Source organism: Filicampus tigris, chromosome 4, assembly GCF_054856515.1.
Source record: "Filicampus tigris isolate MCC_2025a chromosome 4, RoL_Ftig_1.0, whole genome shotgun sequence".
Lineage (NCBI taxonomy): Eukaryota > Metazoa > Chordata > Actinopteri > Syngnathiformes > Syngnathidae > Filicampus > Filicampus tigris.
The window spans coordinates 14,814,629-14,830,028 of NC_141220.1; the positions used below are offsets into that span (position 1 = coordinate 14,814,629).

Here is a 15,400-nt window from a genome sequence, read left to right on the forward strand (position 1 = left end):
GGCCGCGCCCTCGTCTTGTTACGTCGGCGCTGACGCAACGAAAGTTCACGTAATTTCCGGAACACCGAGGAATTCCTCCGAACAGAAAGACGAAATGGATAACGAAAATTGATACCGTTGGAATTATATACATTTCATAATCCTGTTGTTTCACAAATGTCAGGTAATAAAATACTGTTTGTAGTACTCTGACACGAAAAAAAGCCATGTATGTGTTTCATAAAATCTCAAGTCAGCCAAAACAGTAGTACAGCACTAGACTAGTACATTTAGCTTGTAACAATTTACGATTAGTGTAAAATGAATTTACATGCTAATTTTGTTGATGGATAAACAGGGCCTTGAGTTCAGTTTATGACCAACAACATAACACTGATGAAACTGGATGCTTACATTAGTACACGCCACTAAACTATGACTAAAATGTGCCTCAGATGGACAAAAAAGCATTTTGAACAATGTTGCTTTAAATATTAAATTACAAAAAAAGACAAAGTGAGATTCAAATGTGAAATTTCATTTATTTGAAAAAAGAAGCTTTTATGCCACCAAAGCAGAAGCTGTAGAAGACTCGCTGTGAACGGAAACAAAAAACACGCCGTTAGACAATACTGAAGAAATCCTACACATTAATTCATACAGTGATATGAACAATTCATCTTGTGCGAAGGGGACTGGCAGAGGCGACACCGGTGAGCCGCTCTGCTAATTTACCTCCGAAATTTTGCTCTTGCACAACAGAAATATCACAACTCTCAAGTCGTGAGAGAGTAGGACAATGATTTTGTGCCACAACTTGGACAATAATTTTGAGAGAATAAAGACATAGGGCGACTAAATACGTACTACTTCCAGTTGGGGGCCAAAACTCTCTTGGTCTTGTAGTAGCGGGCCAGCCTGTGGATTCTGCTCTCGATGAGAATCAGGCGGAACTTGGCATCCTTGTCCTGCATGTGGACGAACACAAACGTCGCGTCAGGCCATGTTCAGGAATAAGAGTGAACCCAGCGAGCGCCTGAGCGCTATTGTGCATGGCACCTTTCTGTTTCTCTCCAGATGCTTCCTGACAGCCACGGCCTTCTTGATGAGGTGGTACAGGTCCTCGGGCAGGTCGGGGGCCAGGCCCTTGGACTTGAGGATCCTCAGGATTTTGTTGCCCGTGACAAAACGGACCTGAGCCACACCGTGTGAGTCCCTCAGAATCACACCTTAAAAACAACAAGATGAGCAGTTAGCAAACAGAGTGCATAATTATTAGATTGTAACTTGAGCACGACACAAAATTAATTTGGAAAAATAGGCTTCTCAAGTTGCATAAAAATCTAGTGCGGGAGAAGTTCAGATCAAGGACCCCCTGAAGAAGGCGTAGGAAAACTTGTGCTTGATCCTGGATACTCTATTTTTTTTTTTAAACTGTTATTTCAATGTTCTTTAAAAAATATATCGCTGTTTATAATTCATTGAATTAGAGTAAATCTTTAAATTGTTACTTTTCAGTTTATTTTATTTAGTCGTTTTTCCATGTTTTCCCCATTTTTCTTAGAAAACGGTGAATGTTTTTGAGCATTTTTTTTTTAAATTTGGGGAATTTGTATGGTAGTTTATAACGTGTGTGTGTGTGTGTGTACAACTGGTATCCCAACATTTGATAAATATGGAACAGGAAGTTGTTACACAGTATAATTGGACAAAGCTTAACTCATCTTTATTTATATAGCGCTTTCAAAACAATCATTTTAATTCCTATTCCTACATACGCTTTGTTGTTTGAAGCGGTATTAAGTGAAAGAGAGATTCAAAGATGAAAATGTGAGTACATGTTTCTTCTGTCCGGGCTGCTGAGTACAATAACTTTGGGAACAATGCACTAATAACAAAATGACATGAGGTGATTATAATATATAAGTGAATCTACAGGTAAGTGTGATGATTACAATAAAGCAATGTTTGTAATGTTGGAAAGACGTACACATTTCAGTCCTGGCTACCAAGTATAATAACTTAAAAATGTCATGGCAGCCATAAAACAAGGATTTAATGCAATGTAGAAAAGTAGTTAGTTTTACTTGTAATACAAAGCAGTTAACTTATTTGTAACATCCTATGTTAGCAATGTTTAAAACATTGCCTTTAGCATTTAAGGGTTTACGATGGTGAGTTTGAACTTGAAATTAAAACTTTCCCCATTATTTCCTATAAGGAAAAATGGTCTGAAACACATTCTACATTATGTATACAGTGGTTCCTCGCTATATCGCGGTTCACATTTTGCAGACTCACTACATTGCCAATTTCTTTTACAGTGCTGCTTTGTATGTTGGTTTTACAGCGTACAAACCCGTAGTGTGTCCCAATTGACTGCCTGTATTTTTTACAATGCAATTCAGCATGCTTTTTCTTAGAGCGTACAAATACCCCCGCATTGTATTCCGCGACCTGATTGGCTACAGTACTGTAGACTAATTTGAATACATCTGGGCCAATTTGACCCACAACATAACAGGAGCGTTAAAAAAGGTTTTGACATTTGTTTGGTTATAAAATAATATTAACAATATTCATAATTAGTACAACAACAACAATAATAATACTAATCAAATATACTTCTTTTTCTTAGGTTTTTGAACTTTGAGCATGTTTAAACAAGAGAGAAATGTTAACGGTGAGGTTTACAGCCTTAAAACATTGCAAAAAAAAAAAAGACTCCCACCGCGGATTTTACCCATCACAGCTTATTTTTGGAACGTAACACCTGCGATAACACAACCGCATACATTCAGTCGATTCCATATAATTCATGACCAAGTGCGCTGAAGATTTATTTTGATTAAGCAAAAATATCCAGTTGACTTACCGATCTGAGAGGGGGTCAAGCCCTTTTTGGCCAGCTTGAAAATCTGCTCTTTGACGTCATCAGATGTCAGTTTCAGCCACTGGAAAAAATGAAAATTGCATTATAGTATAGGCAGTGGTTATTTTGCTCTGACCGGCAACTCTCCTGTTTTTGTGGGGCCCTGATCATTTTGTCAATTAAGTTTGTGTTTCATAAGTTACATTGAAATTGTTCAATTGAACAACTGCTCAATTCTTTAACACGTGAAACAAAACGATTCCTTTACAACTTCTGAGTGGCTGCAAGAAATTGTAAACACAGTTAGCGACCACTCTACCCACTAGGCCACGAGCTTGCACACTTCCACTGGCGCAAAATTTGTACTTGTAACTCTAGCCCAATTCACGGCAAAATAACGACACCTGGCGAGTTGTTGGTCACGGCAAAATAACCACTGCGTATAGCATATACTGTACACCATTCACAAGTGATGAAATGGGTGATTTGTGATCATTTTTTTACTAGCATCGGTACCAATTTTATTCAACAAATACATTATATCTGTGTTAATTTTCATTCATGAAAATCCACTATGATTATTGCTGATGTCCAAAAGTAAATGGGGTTGGATACTATTTTTTTATTTGTTCAAAATAATCCCTACATGCAACACCTCAACCTTCTGTTCTTCCTGCTTAGACTAGAAACAAATGTCCTTACATTCCTGCCAAGATGCCGTTCTTGTATTTGTTTTTCTTTGTTGGCTGTTCCTATAATTGTTATTTTTATGAACATGAATGCTGTGACCATTTAACTTCCCTCACAGGAAGAATAAAGTATCTAACACTGATTTCAGTGCTTGTATGCGCTTTTTAAAAGTTACTTTTCGTGTTTTCATGAAATGACCTTTAAACGTGATGTGAAATGTTTGTAACGTATGCAAGAGTGTGGGACTCACAGTAGGGACACTGCGTCTGTAAGGCAGAGCTGACTGGGACAAGCCCTTTCTGTTGGGGAAGAAAACACATTTTACTGTCAAAGTGGTGCAAAAAGACAAATTAGCTCGACTAGCATCGTGCTTGGGTTACTAGCTAGTTAAGGACATCCCGCGGCGCAAAGTCACAACACTAACTTAACATTTGACGTTTTGTTACACTACGATAAAGAAGTATACGTGGCAGTTTGGCTGTATGTGTGCTTTATATGAATCAAACGTCAAATTGAGCATTCAAGCTCCAAGTAAGCATCGGCTAAATACAGCTAGCGCGAAGCTAACAGACGGCCGACAGCACGTTTGCTTAATCATTTTTCTCGCTAATAGAGCAGATTTAAAGCCTCCAAGATGGTCAGCTGCCGCTCGTTACACGCTTAGAATCACTCTCCTGTTGTTAGGGCTAACCTGTGAAGCCAAAAAGGTAACTTTAAAGGCGAAAAATCGGCGTTTACCCGGGAGCGTGCATGCGACCCATGATGGCGGTAGAGGAAGAGAGGCCGCACACGAGACAGAAAATTGGGCTTTGCGCTTGCGCCGGAAGTGACGCATAATGCAACAATGACGTCACGTGACGATGTTCAATACAAGGACTGTACAAATTTTCAAATACTTATAATATAGTCTGTACACAAAATACTTTGGAACTAACAAATGCAACTACTAACAATGATAAACGTATTTGTACGCTTCAAAACCTTTGTGAGTTATCACTAATACAGGGACCCCAAAGGAATATTTGGATTTGGAAATGTGAAGTGGATTTCTTGAAGACCAATGAGTATAACGTTCTGTGTTGTTCTGAACACTAAACTAGTTATACCTCAAGTTGCAATTGATTCCATTAAAAAAAGTGGGCGTTACCTAATGCGTCATATTTTGTTTTCAATGGAATTTAACCTCATACATTATAGTCGTTGTGCATTAATAAGACTAGATGCCCCATTTCAAAACCCCATTTTTTTTAATCGATAAAAAAACTTGAAACATTGTGACAGCAAACCCAACCGATTAACATTTCAGTGTGTTCAAATACAATAATAAAAAAAAATATATCTGTCTGGGGTTGGGGAGAATAACTATTGTGTGACATTTTGTCATGCAGGCAAAAGACTCAACTTCCCATTTGTTCCAAAAACATTTTATTTGCTCTTGGAAAAAGGCATTACAGTACACACACTGATCCATAGAGGGGGGGAAGTTATGTCACCAATTAAGAATAAATAACTGGCCATGTTAACACAAATGCTCTCTTTATACAGACACTAATACAGTAGAGTGAACCAAGGTGGAATTAATATTCATTAGTGAGTCTCACTTTTTTCATAAATGGTCATCATTGTCATGTGAACACACTTGCATAGGGAGGAAAACTTTATTAACATCATTGTAAATTTTCTTGTTCCCTTTATTTGTTTCCATGTGTGGGGAAAAAAGTGCTGATCGGGAGAAACCCGGAACATTCCAAATGAACATGTAGGCACTGCAAGTGAAGTCCCAAACTCCCCTAAAAGTGTGCTATCTTGCCATTAATACCAGCTTGTGTGCAATTAGTGGAGGCCCACCTTTAACCAAGAAAATAACAATCCCCTCAAAAAATATTGACATTTACAGAATACATCTGTCTTGTGAGGTGGTTATTAAAAATTAAATCTTGCAGTAAGGCCGCATTAAAAGATTGTAAGTTGTCGCTAAGGCACCTTTAAATGGTTAAATTTGGCACATTTTGTGGGGAACTGTTGTAGTGTCATACCTGGAATCTTCTGTCAAAGTACCTCAAAAGCATCTGTAATAAAACTGCAAACTTGAATTTTTGGGGGAAGAATCCTGTAATTAATTACCTGAAATCTGGTGCGTTAACCTACCCAAACTTGTCTGCAGCTCAAACAGCAAAGGTGACATTTTCAGGGAGAATCTTGTAGTTTATAACCTGCAAACTGGTGTGTCAAACTATCCCAAAGTGTCTGCGGTAAAAGCAGCAAACTGTGATGCTCCCTAAAGGATGGAGGACATGTAAAAAAAACCTTTGTTTTAGTCCTTAAAAAATAAATGTGTCTATCTCTCTATATATTTATATTTACTCTTGTGAAAGTGAGCAGTTTTGGTCCGCTAATATCAAAATGTACAAAACATTACAGCTCATTGTTAAAGTTTAGGAGGAGAGACAAAAAGAAGCGGCGATTGTTTTGTCACAGAAACAATCCAGGTGGCCTTTTTTTTTTTTTTTTTAGAAGTAGGGCACGGCAGCGAGCTTGTACCACTTGACCGTCTCCTTGCCCAGGTCAAAGTCTTTGAGGCGCAGTGTGATGCCACCCAGGAAGTAGTTCTCTCGGAGGGACTCGGCACTCAGTACGCTGAGTTGCAGCTCGCGCAGGCTCAACGTCTCCTTGCTGTAGCCGCTGTACACCAGCTGAGGAGCAAAGTCAGCCTTTCAATGCATTTATAAATGATGGAAGCAAAACAGTATGTTATCGCCACCCAAAGGACACTATTTAATTTTGCACTTATTTTTTTCTAAATCTGTAGCTGGATTTTATGATGGGTAGGCATTGTACCAAAGATGATCCCATTAAGTCTTGATGTGAATCCCCAATGAAATGACTGAAAATGCAAAAAAATAAAATAAAAATACAAAATTAACCCCCTAAAATGTATGTATAAATGAAAGCAGATTTGCTTTTTTTTGTTTTAGTAAATGTTAGATATTTATACTATTCATAATACAAATTTAGCCAAAGAGACAAAAACAAGTAACAGTAGATTCCATGTCTGAGTATGAAGAGAATCGCTAGATAATTTTTATTATGAAAATACTTCTTTGCTTTAGTGCATTTTCATTGTGTAACGATTATATATATTGTACTCTTTTAACCACATCAAATTGTTACTTCACATGTGCAAGTCCTCGAGTTTTGTTTGAATGTTTGTTTTATTATGTTGCTTGTGCACTGAGGTGTTTCATCCTAATCCCACACTGCCCCCCCCTCAAATAAGAGAATAGATTGGGAGTTGCTTTCCCCTCCCTCTAATTCTCCTCTAATTTCTCATCAGTCCTCCTGTTCTTGTCCTCCCCCTGTAATGTGTCACTGTCCTTTTATGTCCCTTGGGCGGGTTGAGACTGAAAAATAAATTTCGCTGTGATCTGTTCTAAATTCAACCCGAGAAAATTGCTTTTTGTGATAAATTGTCAGTACAGTACAGTTTCTACCTTAGCTGTGTAATGTACTGCAAACTGTATCACTGTCAAATCTAATCAGATCAGGCTGCAAGTTATTCTTAACATCTCAAGTTTTCGAACCATCTCATTAAAGGTCGGGTTCCTGGTTTTCCTCGAGATCTTGGTCTTCCGCTTGGAGGTCTTGTGTGGATCCGGGAGTAGGTACGTCTTCACGTATGGGTTGGGATCCGTCCCCTCTTCAGACACCTAAAATGGAACATGGAGGATATGGTGTGAGCCAAGAAGGTACGCGTTCAAGCAGCAGGTGGCATGTTGTGGTTCTTTACCAGATCTCGGATGTGCATGACCATGATGAAGAGAGTGCTGTTCCTGTATGAGATGGACAGTTTGACCTCGCCTTCCACACGGCCCGACGTTGGACTCAACGGGGGCTCTGCAACAGTGCAAACACAAAAGTACGGTATATGATGAAGTATCTGACAGAGAGTAAATTGCCCAGCCTATGGGAACTCTATTGCTAACCAAAACAGAAGCACTTAGCAAAGCATGTCTACGTGTTTATTAAGTCTTAAGCTTCACTTGGCAGAAATTTGTAACACTGTATACTATTAAGTATTACAGTGTTTAGTAGTAATTTGTACAAATGCATTTTGCATCCCATCTGCATCTGCTTACCAGGAGCTCTTTGTGTTGCATCCAAACCTTCTGTCTTGTCATCCCGTGCCACCGGATGAAAGAAAGTGTAGATCAGGTCGCACTAGAAAAGATGAATGTTAGATGGCAATAGACAACAATTTACTGACGTGTTTGCGTGCGTGTACCTGGGTGACCTCAGCCGAGCTCATCATCAGGTTGTGGATGAAGTTGTTCAGCTCCAGCTTCCTCTTGGCGGCCACCTCCTTGATGTGTGTGCGGCCCAGCACCATTTTACTCGGGAAACTGGAGAGAGAAATCAAGTGTTACAACAATCAAGAAATAAATCATTGCTGTATCTGCAGTGCACATTGCATGCACACGAGGAAGCTGGTCTGCTTCCTACGACCCTCTGTGATGGAGTTTGTGCCATCATTACCCTACTACACTAAAGCAGTAGCAGAGTAATTAAAGGGAAGTCAACCCAACAATTTTATTTACATAAATCTTCTATGCACCTCTTCTAGTCAAAACTTAGCATTCTGATTAATATTGCTTGTGTGGAATAGTAGTTAAGCAGTAAAATCCACCCATTTTTGTCCATGTCATGGGGCAGCCATTTTGCCACTTGCTGTCAACTGAAAATGACATCACAGTTGCTCAGGGCTCAGGTAAAGACCAATCATGGCTCAGCTTCAGAAAACAGGTGAGCCGTGATTGGTGATTACCTGAGCAACTTTGATGCCATTTTCAGTTGACAGAAGTGGCAAAATGCGATGGCTAAAAACGGATGGATTTTGCTGTTTAACCCATTTCGGCCAGGTGTGCTTAACTGCATTTCTACTACTAGAACCTGGAGCGCTGTTGCGTCTTTCACGTGACAGTATCGTGAGCCCTTAGAGGATGTCCCAGAATTTTTTCCAGCAGGAATGGCGGACGCAGACGACGAACCAGTGGAACCAGTCGAACGTGATATATGGTTAAGATATGTATGTTTGTAGACAATGACGATATCGACGACTTTGTAAGAGAGTAGAGGATTTAATTACCACTCTTTTTTATATTAAACGTAGTGCTTCTCTTCCACTCACACTTTATTTTTACATTTTTGATTGAAAGACTAAACAATAATAAACTCAGGCCTGTGTGAAAGCCACATGTCTCTAAGATCTGAAATTCTTTTGGAATTATAGTTCTATCTGCTACAGGGACTGAGATTAATTATTTTGTATGTGTTGAATTTCCGGGAAAACTTCCGGTTTTAGAGGGTGATTAAAGTCACCCTTTGGTTTATGTTTCGCCAGGTGCTTATGGTCTCACTGGGTCAACTCATATTCCACAAATACAATATTAAGCCGAATGCTGTGTTTTGACTAGTGGAGGATCATAGAACATATTTTTGTAAACATTTTTGGGTGGTTGACTTCCCCTTTAAATAAAACTTCAAGGCCACAAATCTCAAACGTGCGTTTAAATAAAATCTTTTAGTTAACAATAAAGGGATTTCCAATTTTATTCCATTCTCTCTGTGGCTTAAAGAAAAAGCAAATGCCTATGAATGACATTTGACGTTTTACTCCCCCCCAACCCCCCATTCAGGAATTTACTTTATTTCTCCTGCTAAACAATTATTTAGCAGGCTCTTTGTGTGAAAGGGGCTACCATACCATTTTCACGAGTTCATCTGAATCTGTCAATCTCACAGTATGTTCTCCGGCTTCCTCCCACAACTCAAAAAGCCTCTTAAAAACATCTAAGTGAATAGAATGTGAAAAGTGGCTTGTGAAGGAATACCTTGGCAGCTTCCAGAGGGGGAAGAGGATAGTGAGTTTGTTATGGAGCTCCTGAAACTCATCAAAAGTGCGGAAGACAAACTGAGGCTCGTTCTGCCCTTCCCTGAGCAACCTCACCACGTACGTCTGCGCAAAGGGAACGAGGGGTAGAATAACAATAGGTTAATTAAACCGCAAGCTAATAACTGTAAAAAAATAAATAAATAAATACAGACTTACATAATACTTGTCAGGGTTGTATCTCTTCTGGAAGGAGAAGATGGAGGCATGGAGGATGCGGCCTTCCTGCTTTAAAGTGTACGTCTTGGGCGAGAAGGACAGGATGGGCTCGTCGTTGGCTGGCAGACCAGAGAAGCGGAGCTGGGCCAGGTTGTGGATGAAGAAGTTGAACTTGGTGGCCACGCTGCCCAGGCTGGACTCGATCAGTCTGCAGTGATGTTATGATTTTGTGAACAAAACGAATACAAAATGTTTTTTTTGTACTTGATCTTACAGGTAAAAAAGGATTCTTTGTTTGCCCAGATATATGCTGCCAACTGGTGGATTTTAAATTCATTAAGTAGGCTGGATTTACACAGCCTTGTTCAAGTGTTCCAATTCAAAGAATGGGGAAAAAAATCCAAATGAGGATAAAGGCCTTTTCACACTGCACTTATTGCACCGTCGCGAAATACATTCAATGTATAATGTGCTGTGAAGCGCCACAATAGAAAGTCATGTTGGTATGCGACACGACTTCAGATGGCACATCCAAAAGGAAAGGGGTTGGCAGAGTGACTTCAGAGTGCCAACAGCAATAGACGCCCAGGAAAAGCATCCGTGCTATTTCCTGGTAGGCCGATAAGCAGCCACTTCCTGATATGGGCAAACTCCTACTGGAGCGCTGTCATCCCTGCCCCCCCATGAACACCAGGAAAACCAAGTGCAAGAGTCAAAAGGCCTTAAAAATACGATAAAAACATAGGCAATTAAATAATGATGATGAGGCGTGTCCATCATTAAATAAAGAAAATAATTCCAACCAGGGGCTAATGCAATACTGCAGGCTACCGTCATTTACTACAATTGTGTGTGTACAGGTTACCGTCATTTACTACAATTGAGTGCGTACTTTACACGCTTTCAAAATGTTAGTGATGGTTAGGTGTTGATGTACCTGGTGAAGAAGATAGTGGCCTCTGCGTCAGTGTTGTGTGGTTGCAGCGCATCATAAACGTACTTCAGGTCCTGAGAGCCGGTCAGCTCTGGAAGCCCCGATGACGTCATCTAAGACAGGATGAGATAAACACAGTTTCAAATAAAGACACTAATGGCTCATTGTGTACAATTGTGACCACATACAGTAATGCTAGTGTTATTTTTAAATGAACAGATTAATTAAACCACAATCTGGACAATGAACTTTGGCTGTTACATCAATTTGAGCTAAGAGACATAATGAACAGCAGCATTCTGGCGCCATTCTGGGTATTCTATAAATAGACTGTTCCCAGGCAGCGTGAGGAAAACTCTGCTTGAGTCGGGAACTGGCTGAGCTGCGTTAAAAATGTGAAAAACAATGAAGAAAGTAGATATGAACCGTGATAAATATCTATTCAAAAGGTTATACTCATTACAATTCCTCTAAGCGAAAGTCATAAAGTTGCTATATATTACAGAACCAAATCACACGCCTGCAGCTATGAAAGAAAAGATGCCAGAGTGAAAAGGGCGTGCAAACAGTGCCGCACCTCTTAAGTTGGGGTGGGTGGGACGCTACTTTACTTAAGGGCACCTTGAAAAAAGCCAGGAAGCAGACTAGCATCTCTCCAACAACTAGTTGACATTTTGACATTTTAGTCTACCCTGTGGCTCTGAAGCCCAAGTCCTTACAAATGAGTTACTGCCACCCAATATTTATCTATTAACAATAAAGACGGTGGATCCACAGAGAAAACCACAACCACAGTTTGTGCCCACTCTGGCAAGTGGGTAATTGTTAATAATAATGAATGTAATTAAATTGTTGCTTGTTTTGTTTGTGAGTGTGCGTATGTGTGTAATAAGCAAGCATTTACCAGTGATAGCAGATTGAGGAAAAGGCCAGAGTGCTTGCGAATGTGGTTGTAGGCCTGGCAGCAAAGGTCAACAAACAGCTGGAAGCGACTAGTGGGACGCTCGCCGCCGTTAATGACGTACGCCATGTCAGAGGTCAGCACAAACGGTGCTCGGTCCCTGGTGGCCGGCAGAACAAAAAACCAAACAAACAAAAAGTGCACATTCAGCAGACTGAAACAAATTGGCAACCCAATCAAAGGAGTCATTACTTCACTGTCACCTTTTGAAGCTGCCAAACATCTGGGCGTGACCGAGGAACTTGCCAAAGTCGATGTGGAACATGTGGCCCGTGGAGCGCAGCATGATGTTGTCATTGTGGCGGTCGCAGATGCCCAGCACGTAGGTGGCCACGCAGCAGCCAGCACAAGAGTAGATGAAGTTCTCGGACGCCTGTGGAGTGGGGAACAGGAGTGCAAGTGGGAAATATACAAGAGCCAAACATTAGCTATGCCACAAGGCTTGCGACAACATTCAGCGCTACAGTGCTTCGCTTTTTCCATGTTATTATGTTACATAATGCCTTATTTGAAAATGTAATTTATTTTAAATTGTATGTAGAGACATTATGGACGATCAGTGGAGGTCTCCGCAATTCTTTTTAAGATGAAATATAACCACCAACCTTTCTGTTCCCTCTGCAGTTTCAAGTTATACCACGGTTCTAGACAAATTGACATGACTTCAAATGGATTTCCAGGTTTATGCATACCTTCTCATACTCATCCTCAGCGGGGTTGTACTTGCGTAGCCACTCGGCCAGCGGTTTGTCCTTGAAGGAGCCGGTGACGCCATACTCCACCTGGATCTTTCTCAGGGTGTCGGAGGATGGCACCAGCTCCACCATGCCTACCAAAAACACCGCAACTTTCAAGCTTTTCAGAGGTGTTTAAAAAGCGTATTTTCACTAGTGGTCAGAATGGCGTGTAAGTGTTTGGTACCTTTGTCTTTGCCCGTGGAGATGCATTTGAAGTTCACAATGCGAAGGTCCAGTCCTTCTTGTAGCCAAATGCGGTCCATGATGCGGATCATCTGCAGTGCCAACATGTCCTGCCTCAGATCTTCTCCAACCTAATGTGATCACAGTCAAATAAGTAAGGGTGGATTTAGATTGCAGGTTGAAGTGCCCAATTCCGATCTAGTTCCATGTACATTTGAAATGACACATCAGATACAACGATAAATGACAAATGTGCAGACGTTCAACTGCATGCAAGTAACTCTACAAGCATCAACACTGGGTAGTGACAACACAGAAGTAAACAATAATGCAGCACAAAATACAAATATTCCAAGTTACATAGCGTTTAGTTGGCTTGGACAGCCTCTTCCCCCTATTCATTTAAATGATAACATTCACGTTAGTCCACTGGCAATAATTATAAGGTTGCTGTCCTGTGAAAAACACTTGCGTTCATTTTTTTCAATTTTCTGATTTTTACGTGAAGGGTGTTTCCGTGTTATAGACATCCCATTAACGCGAAAATTTAAAAAAATAAATTCCAAAATTGGATATACGTTTTTTTTCCCACAGGCGACAATTTTATCTCTAATGTAGCATATTTAGAACATATTTAATGTCTCTAAGGCGTCAAGTGTGGCATATTTAATCTCTGCTTTTTCTGCAGATTTAGAGTGGGTGTTTTTTTTTCTGTTGTTTGGGCAGAGGCTGGTCTGTACCACTATTCTTCTACATTCAGTATTTGGATGATGTCAAGATGGCATTGACAGAGTGTACCCGTTCTGCACGTTTACACTGTTTGCACTCCGGCAAATATCCAACACATCTTATTTCGAATCCACATTTGAAAGAGGCCTGATTCTGATCTGAAGCTATATGACGCATCCAGGCATTTTAAAATAACATTCATAGTCATGACGCATATCCCAATTGGCCGCTAAGCAACAACTTCCAAATATTGGCAATCTCGCGCCGTCATTCCTTCATCCTGAAAACCCAATTGCAGTGTGCAAAGGGCTTTATTCCAGCCTTAGAGACAAATGATACTGTCATTTCGACTTTAGGCAACCAGGGGGAGCAGTGCTCTGTCAACAATCGGTTCTAACAACCACAATGGTAACAAGAACCAGAGATGTGATATTTGAAGTACTGTTTGACATCCAATATGTTTCTTCAAATGTGTGTGTGTGTGTGTGTGTGTTGTACCTTGAACATAACATTGATCTCCTCTCCTAGTGGGTCAGCATTAACCAGTGCCAGCTTGAGAGGAAGAGCGTTGGAGTTGAAGAAGGAGCAGGCCTGCCCACACAAACAAGTTTTACTTTATTTATTTTACATTCAAGAAAAACCCGCTCACAAAGATTCCCTTTGTGTGTGTATGTCTTACTTTGATGTTGAGTTCCTTGGCCACCAGACTGGGGAAGAGGGGAAGTCGGCAGCTACTTCTCTGGAAAAAGCTCTGAACGCTTTCAAGGCCCTCCAGAAGAGCCACCTGAACACACACATACACAGTGGCAACAATGTGTTTTAGACGAGGGTGGACAAAGTATAACGCGTGGGCCACTTATTGCCCACTGTATTAATGAATCCGGTCCACCAAACATTAATGGTCAAGAGGCATGTAATAATTAATTATAGGATAGAGTTTTAAGTGAAATTGGTTAATTAATTTTTTGTTTTTTGTACTTAATTGTTCATTAATTTTACTATTCATTTATATCTATAAATAATTAGATACCGGTAATTAATTTATTGTGCATAAAATAAAAAATATAGGTCAAACAAAATCTTAAATGTATAATTTAAGCCTTTATTTATTTCATTAAATAATTAATTGAAAATAATCAAAAAGTAAAAAGTACAAAAATATTACTTTTTTAAATTAATGTATTATTTAAATAAACGGTTAATTATAGATGGATTCAAACAAGTAAATAATAGGAAGAAATAATTTTATATTTTTTTAAATCAAGTATTTTACATACCCATTAACTTAAAAAAAAAAAAAAACAGGAAAAATGTATTCCATCGATTAATGATTTGGCCTATCTGTCCATTTTAAAAACCAAACGTGGCCTTTGTTTTTTTAAAAAATTTTTTTTAAGATATAACAGTGGAAACTAAGGTCAAACCCAAACCATCATACGGTACGGTTCAATTCCGCAGTGTGCAACTTTAGCGGTCTCACTGTCTTAAAGAGGCAGACAGAAAGACAGACTTACCTGTCTTGTGGACCCGCCGGCCTGTCTCACCCTCTCGGCCACGGCCCCGAGCAGTGTGACCAGCTGGGTTTGTTTCTCCAGCTCGGCCCGCAGTTTGGTCCCGCACAAGCACAGCAGGGCGCCAAGCACGCGTTCGTAACGTCGCCCCCACGCCGCATCCTGCACGGCGTCCTTGAGCAGCCTGTCAACGACACATTTAAGAAGAGACACTTCTTCTTTAGGACCCAAAAGGCATTCCTTAGTGTGATACATACTAATCGACCATCAGGGCCAGCACTTTCACTTTATTTTAGTTTTATTAGTGTATTTTTGTCATTTGGTCTATTAATCCTTTGCATTATCTATTTCTTTTATTGTCCAATAAATGTTGGCATAAAATAGGTTGCGGTGGTTTACAACATCACTGCATCATACTGAGTTACTTCCAATATTTGCCCTCTCTTATGTAGCCAAATAATAAATGTGTGTCCTGTGTTTGTATTATTTATGAGCTCACCAGTAGAGGTAGTGTGCAATGTTGATGTTGCCGAGAGCCCTGGAAAGCAGCAGCATGACAAGGGCGCTCTTGAGGTGACACTCAAACTTTAAAGCCTGTGAGGGGAGACAATCCAAGAACGCGAGGTGCAAAGTTGTTAAGTGGATGCTGTTAGTGTGTGCGTGTGTGTGTGTGTGTGTGTGTGTGTCAACAGCAGTAC

General features: G+C 40.1%; 2 protein-coding genes and 1 non-coding gene across 4 annotated transcripts in view; all 3 read right to left on the reverse strand.

Annotated features, from left to right (window-relative positions):
• Window positions 1–501: 501 nt before the first annotated feature.
• On the reverse strand, window positions 502–4,398 carry rps13 (ribosomal protein S13). The gene is made up of 6 exons (XM_086029397.1): window positions 4,280–4,398; window positions 3,792–3,840; window positions 2,855–2,933; window positions 1,039–1,208; window positions 847–947; window positions 502–574 (listed from the first exon to the last, which is right to left on the reverse strand). Exons 1-6 carry the CDS (start codon window positions 4,300–4,302, stop codon window positions 541–543), a joined length of 456 nt encoding a protein of 151 aa, XP_085885523.1. The 5' UTR covers window positions 4,303–4,398; the 3' UTR covers window positions 502–540.
• On the reverse strand, window positions 659–792 carry LOC147148603 (small nucleolar RNA SNORA19). The gene has a single exon (XR_015086698.1). It is a non-coding gene; the product is annotated as a small nucleolar RNA SNORA19 (small nucleolar RNA).
• A 551-nt stretch (window positions 4,399–4,949) lies between the features above and the next one.
• The window catches only part of pik3c2a (phosphatidylinositol-4-phosphate 3-kinase, catalytic subunit type 2 alpha), a 39,009-nt gene continuing 28,558 nt past the window's right edge, over window positions 4,950–15,400 (reverse strand). For both annotated transcript variants that reach the window (XM_086027744.1, XM_086027745.1), the window contains exons 18-33: window positions 15,202–15,296; window positions 14,706–14,886; window positions 13,871–13,975; window positions 13,690–13,782; window positions 12,464–12,593; window positions 12,235–12,371; window positions 11,746–11,915; window positions 11,486–11,642; window positions 10,585–10,694; window positions 9,648–9,855; window positions 9,430–9,554; window positions 7,824–7,941; window positions 7,678–7,759; window positions 7,329–7,435; window positions 7,123–7,248; window positions 4,950–6,234 (exon numbers count right to left, since the gene is read on the reverse strand). In XM_086027744.1, coding sequence (XP_085883870.1) covers window positions 6,052–6,234; window positions 7,123–7,248; window positions 7,329–7,435; window positions 7,678–7,759; window positions 7,824–7,941; window positions 9,430–9,554; window positions 9,648–9,855; window positions 10,585–10,694; window positions 11,486–11,642; window positions 11,746–11,915; window positions 12,235–12,371; window positions 12,464–12,593; window positions 13,690–13,782; window positions 13,871–13,975; window positions 14,706–14,886; window positions 15,202–15,296 — 2,127 coding nt within the window. In that variant the 3' untranslated portion in view covers window positions 4,950–6,051. The remainder of the gene's footprint in view (window positions 6,235–7,122; window positions 7,249–7,328; window positions 7,436–7,677; window positions 7,760–7,823; window positions 7,942–9,429; window positions 9,555–9,647; window positions 9,856–10,584; window positions 10,695–11,485; window positions 11,643–11,745; window positions 11,916–12,234; window positions 12,372–12,463; window positions 12,594–13,689; window positions 13,783–13,870; window positions 13,976–14,705; window positions 14,887–15,201; window positions 15,297–15,400) is intronic.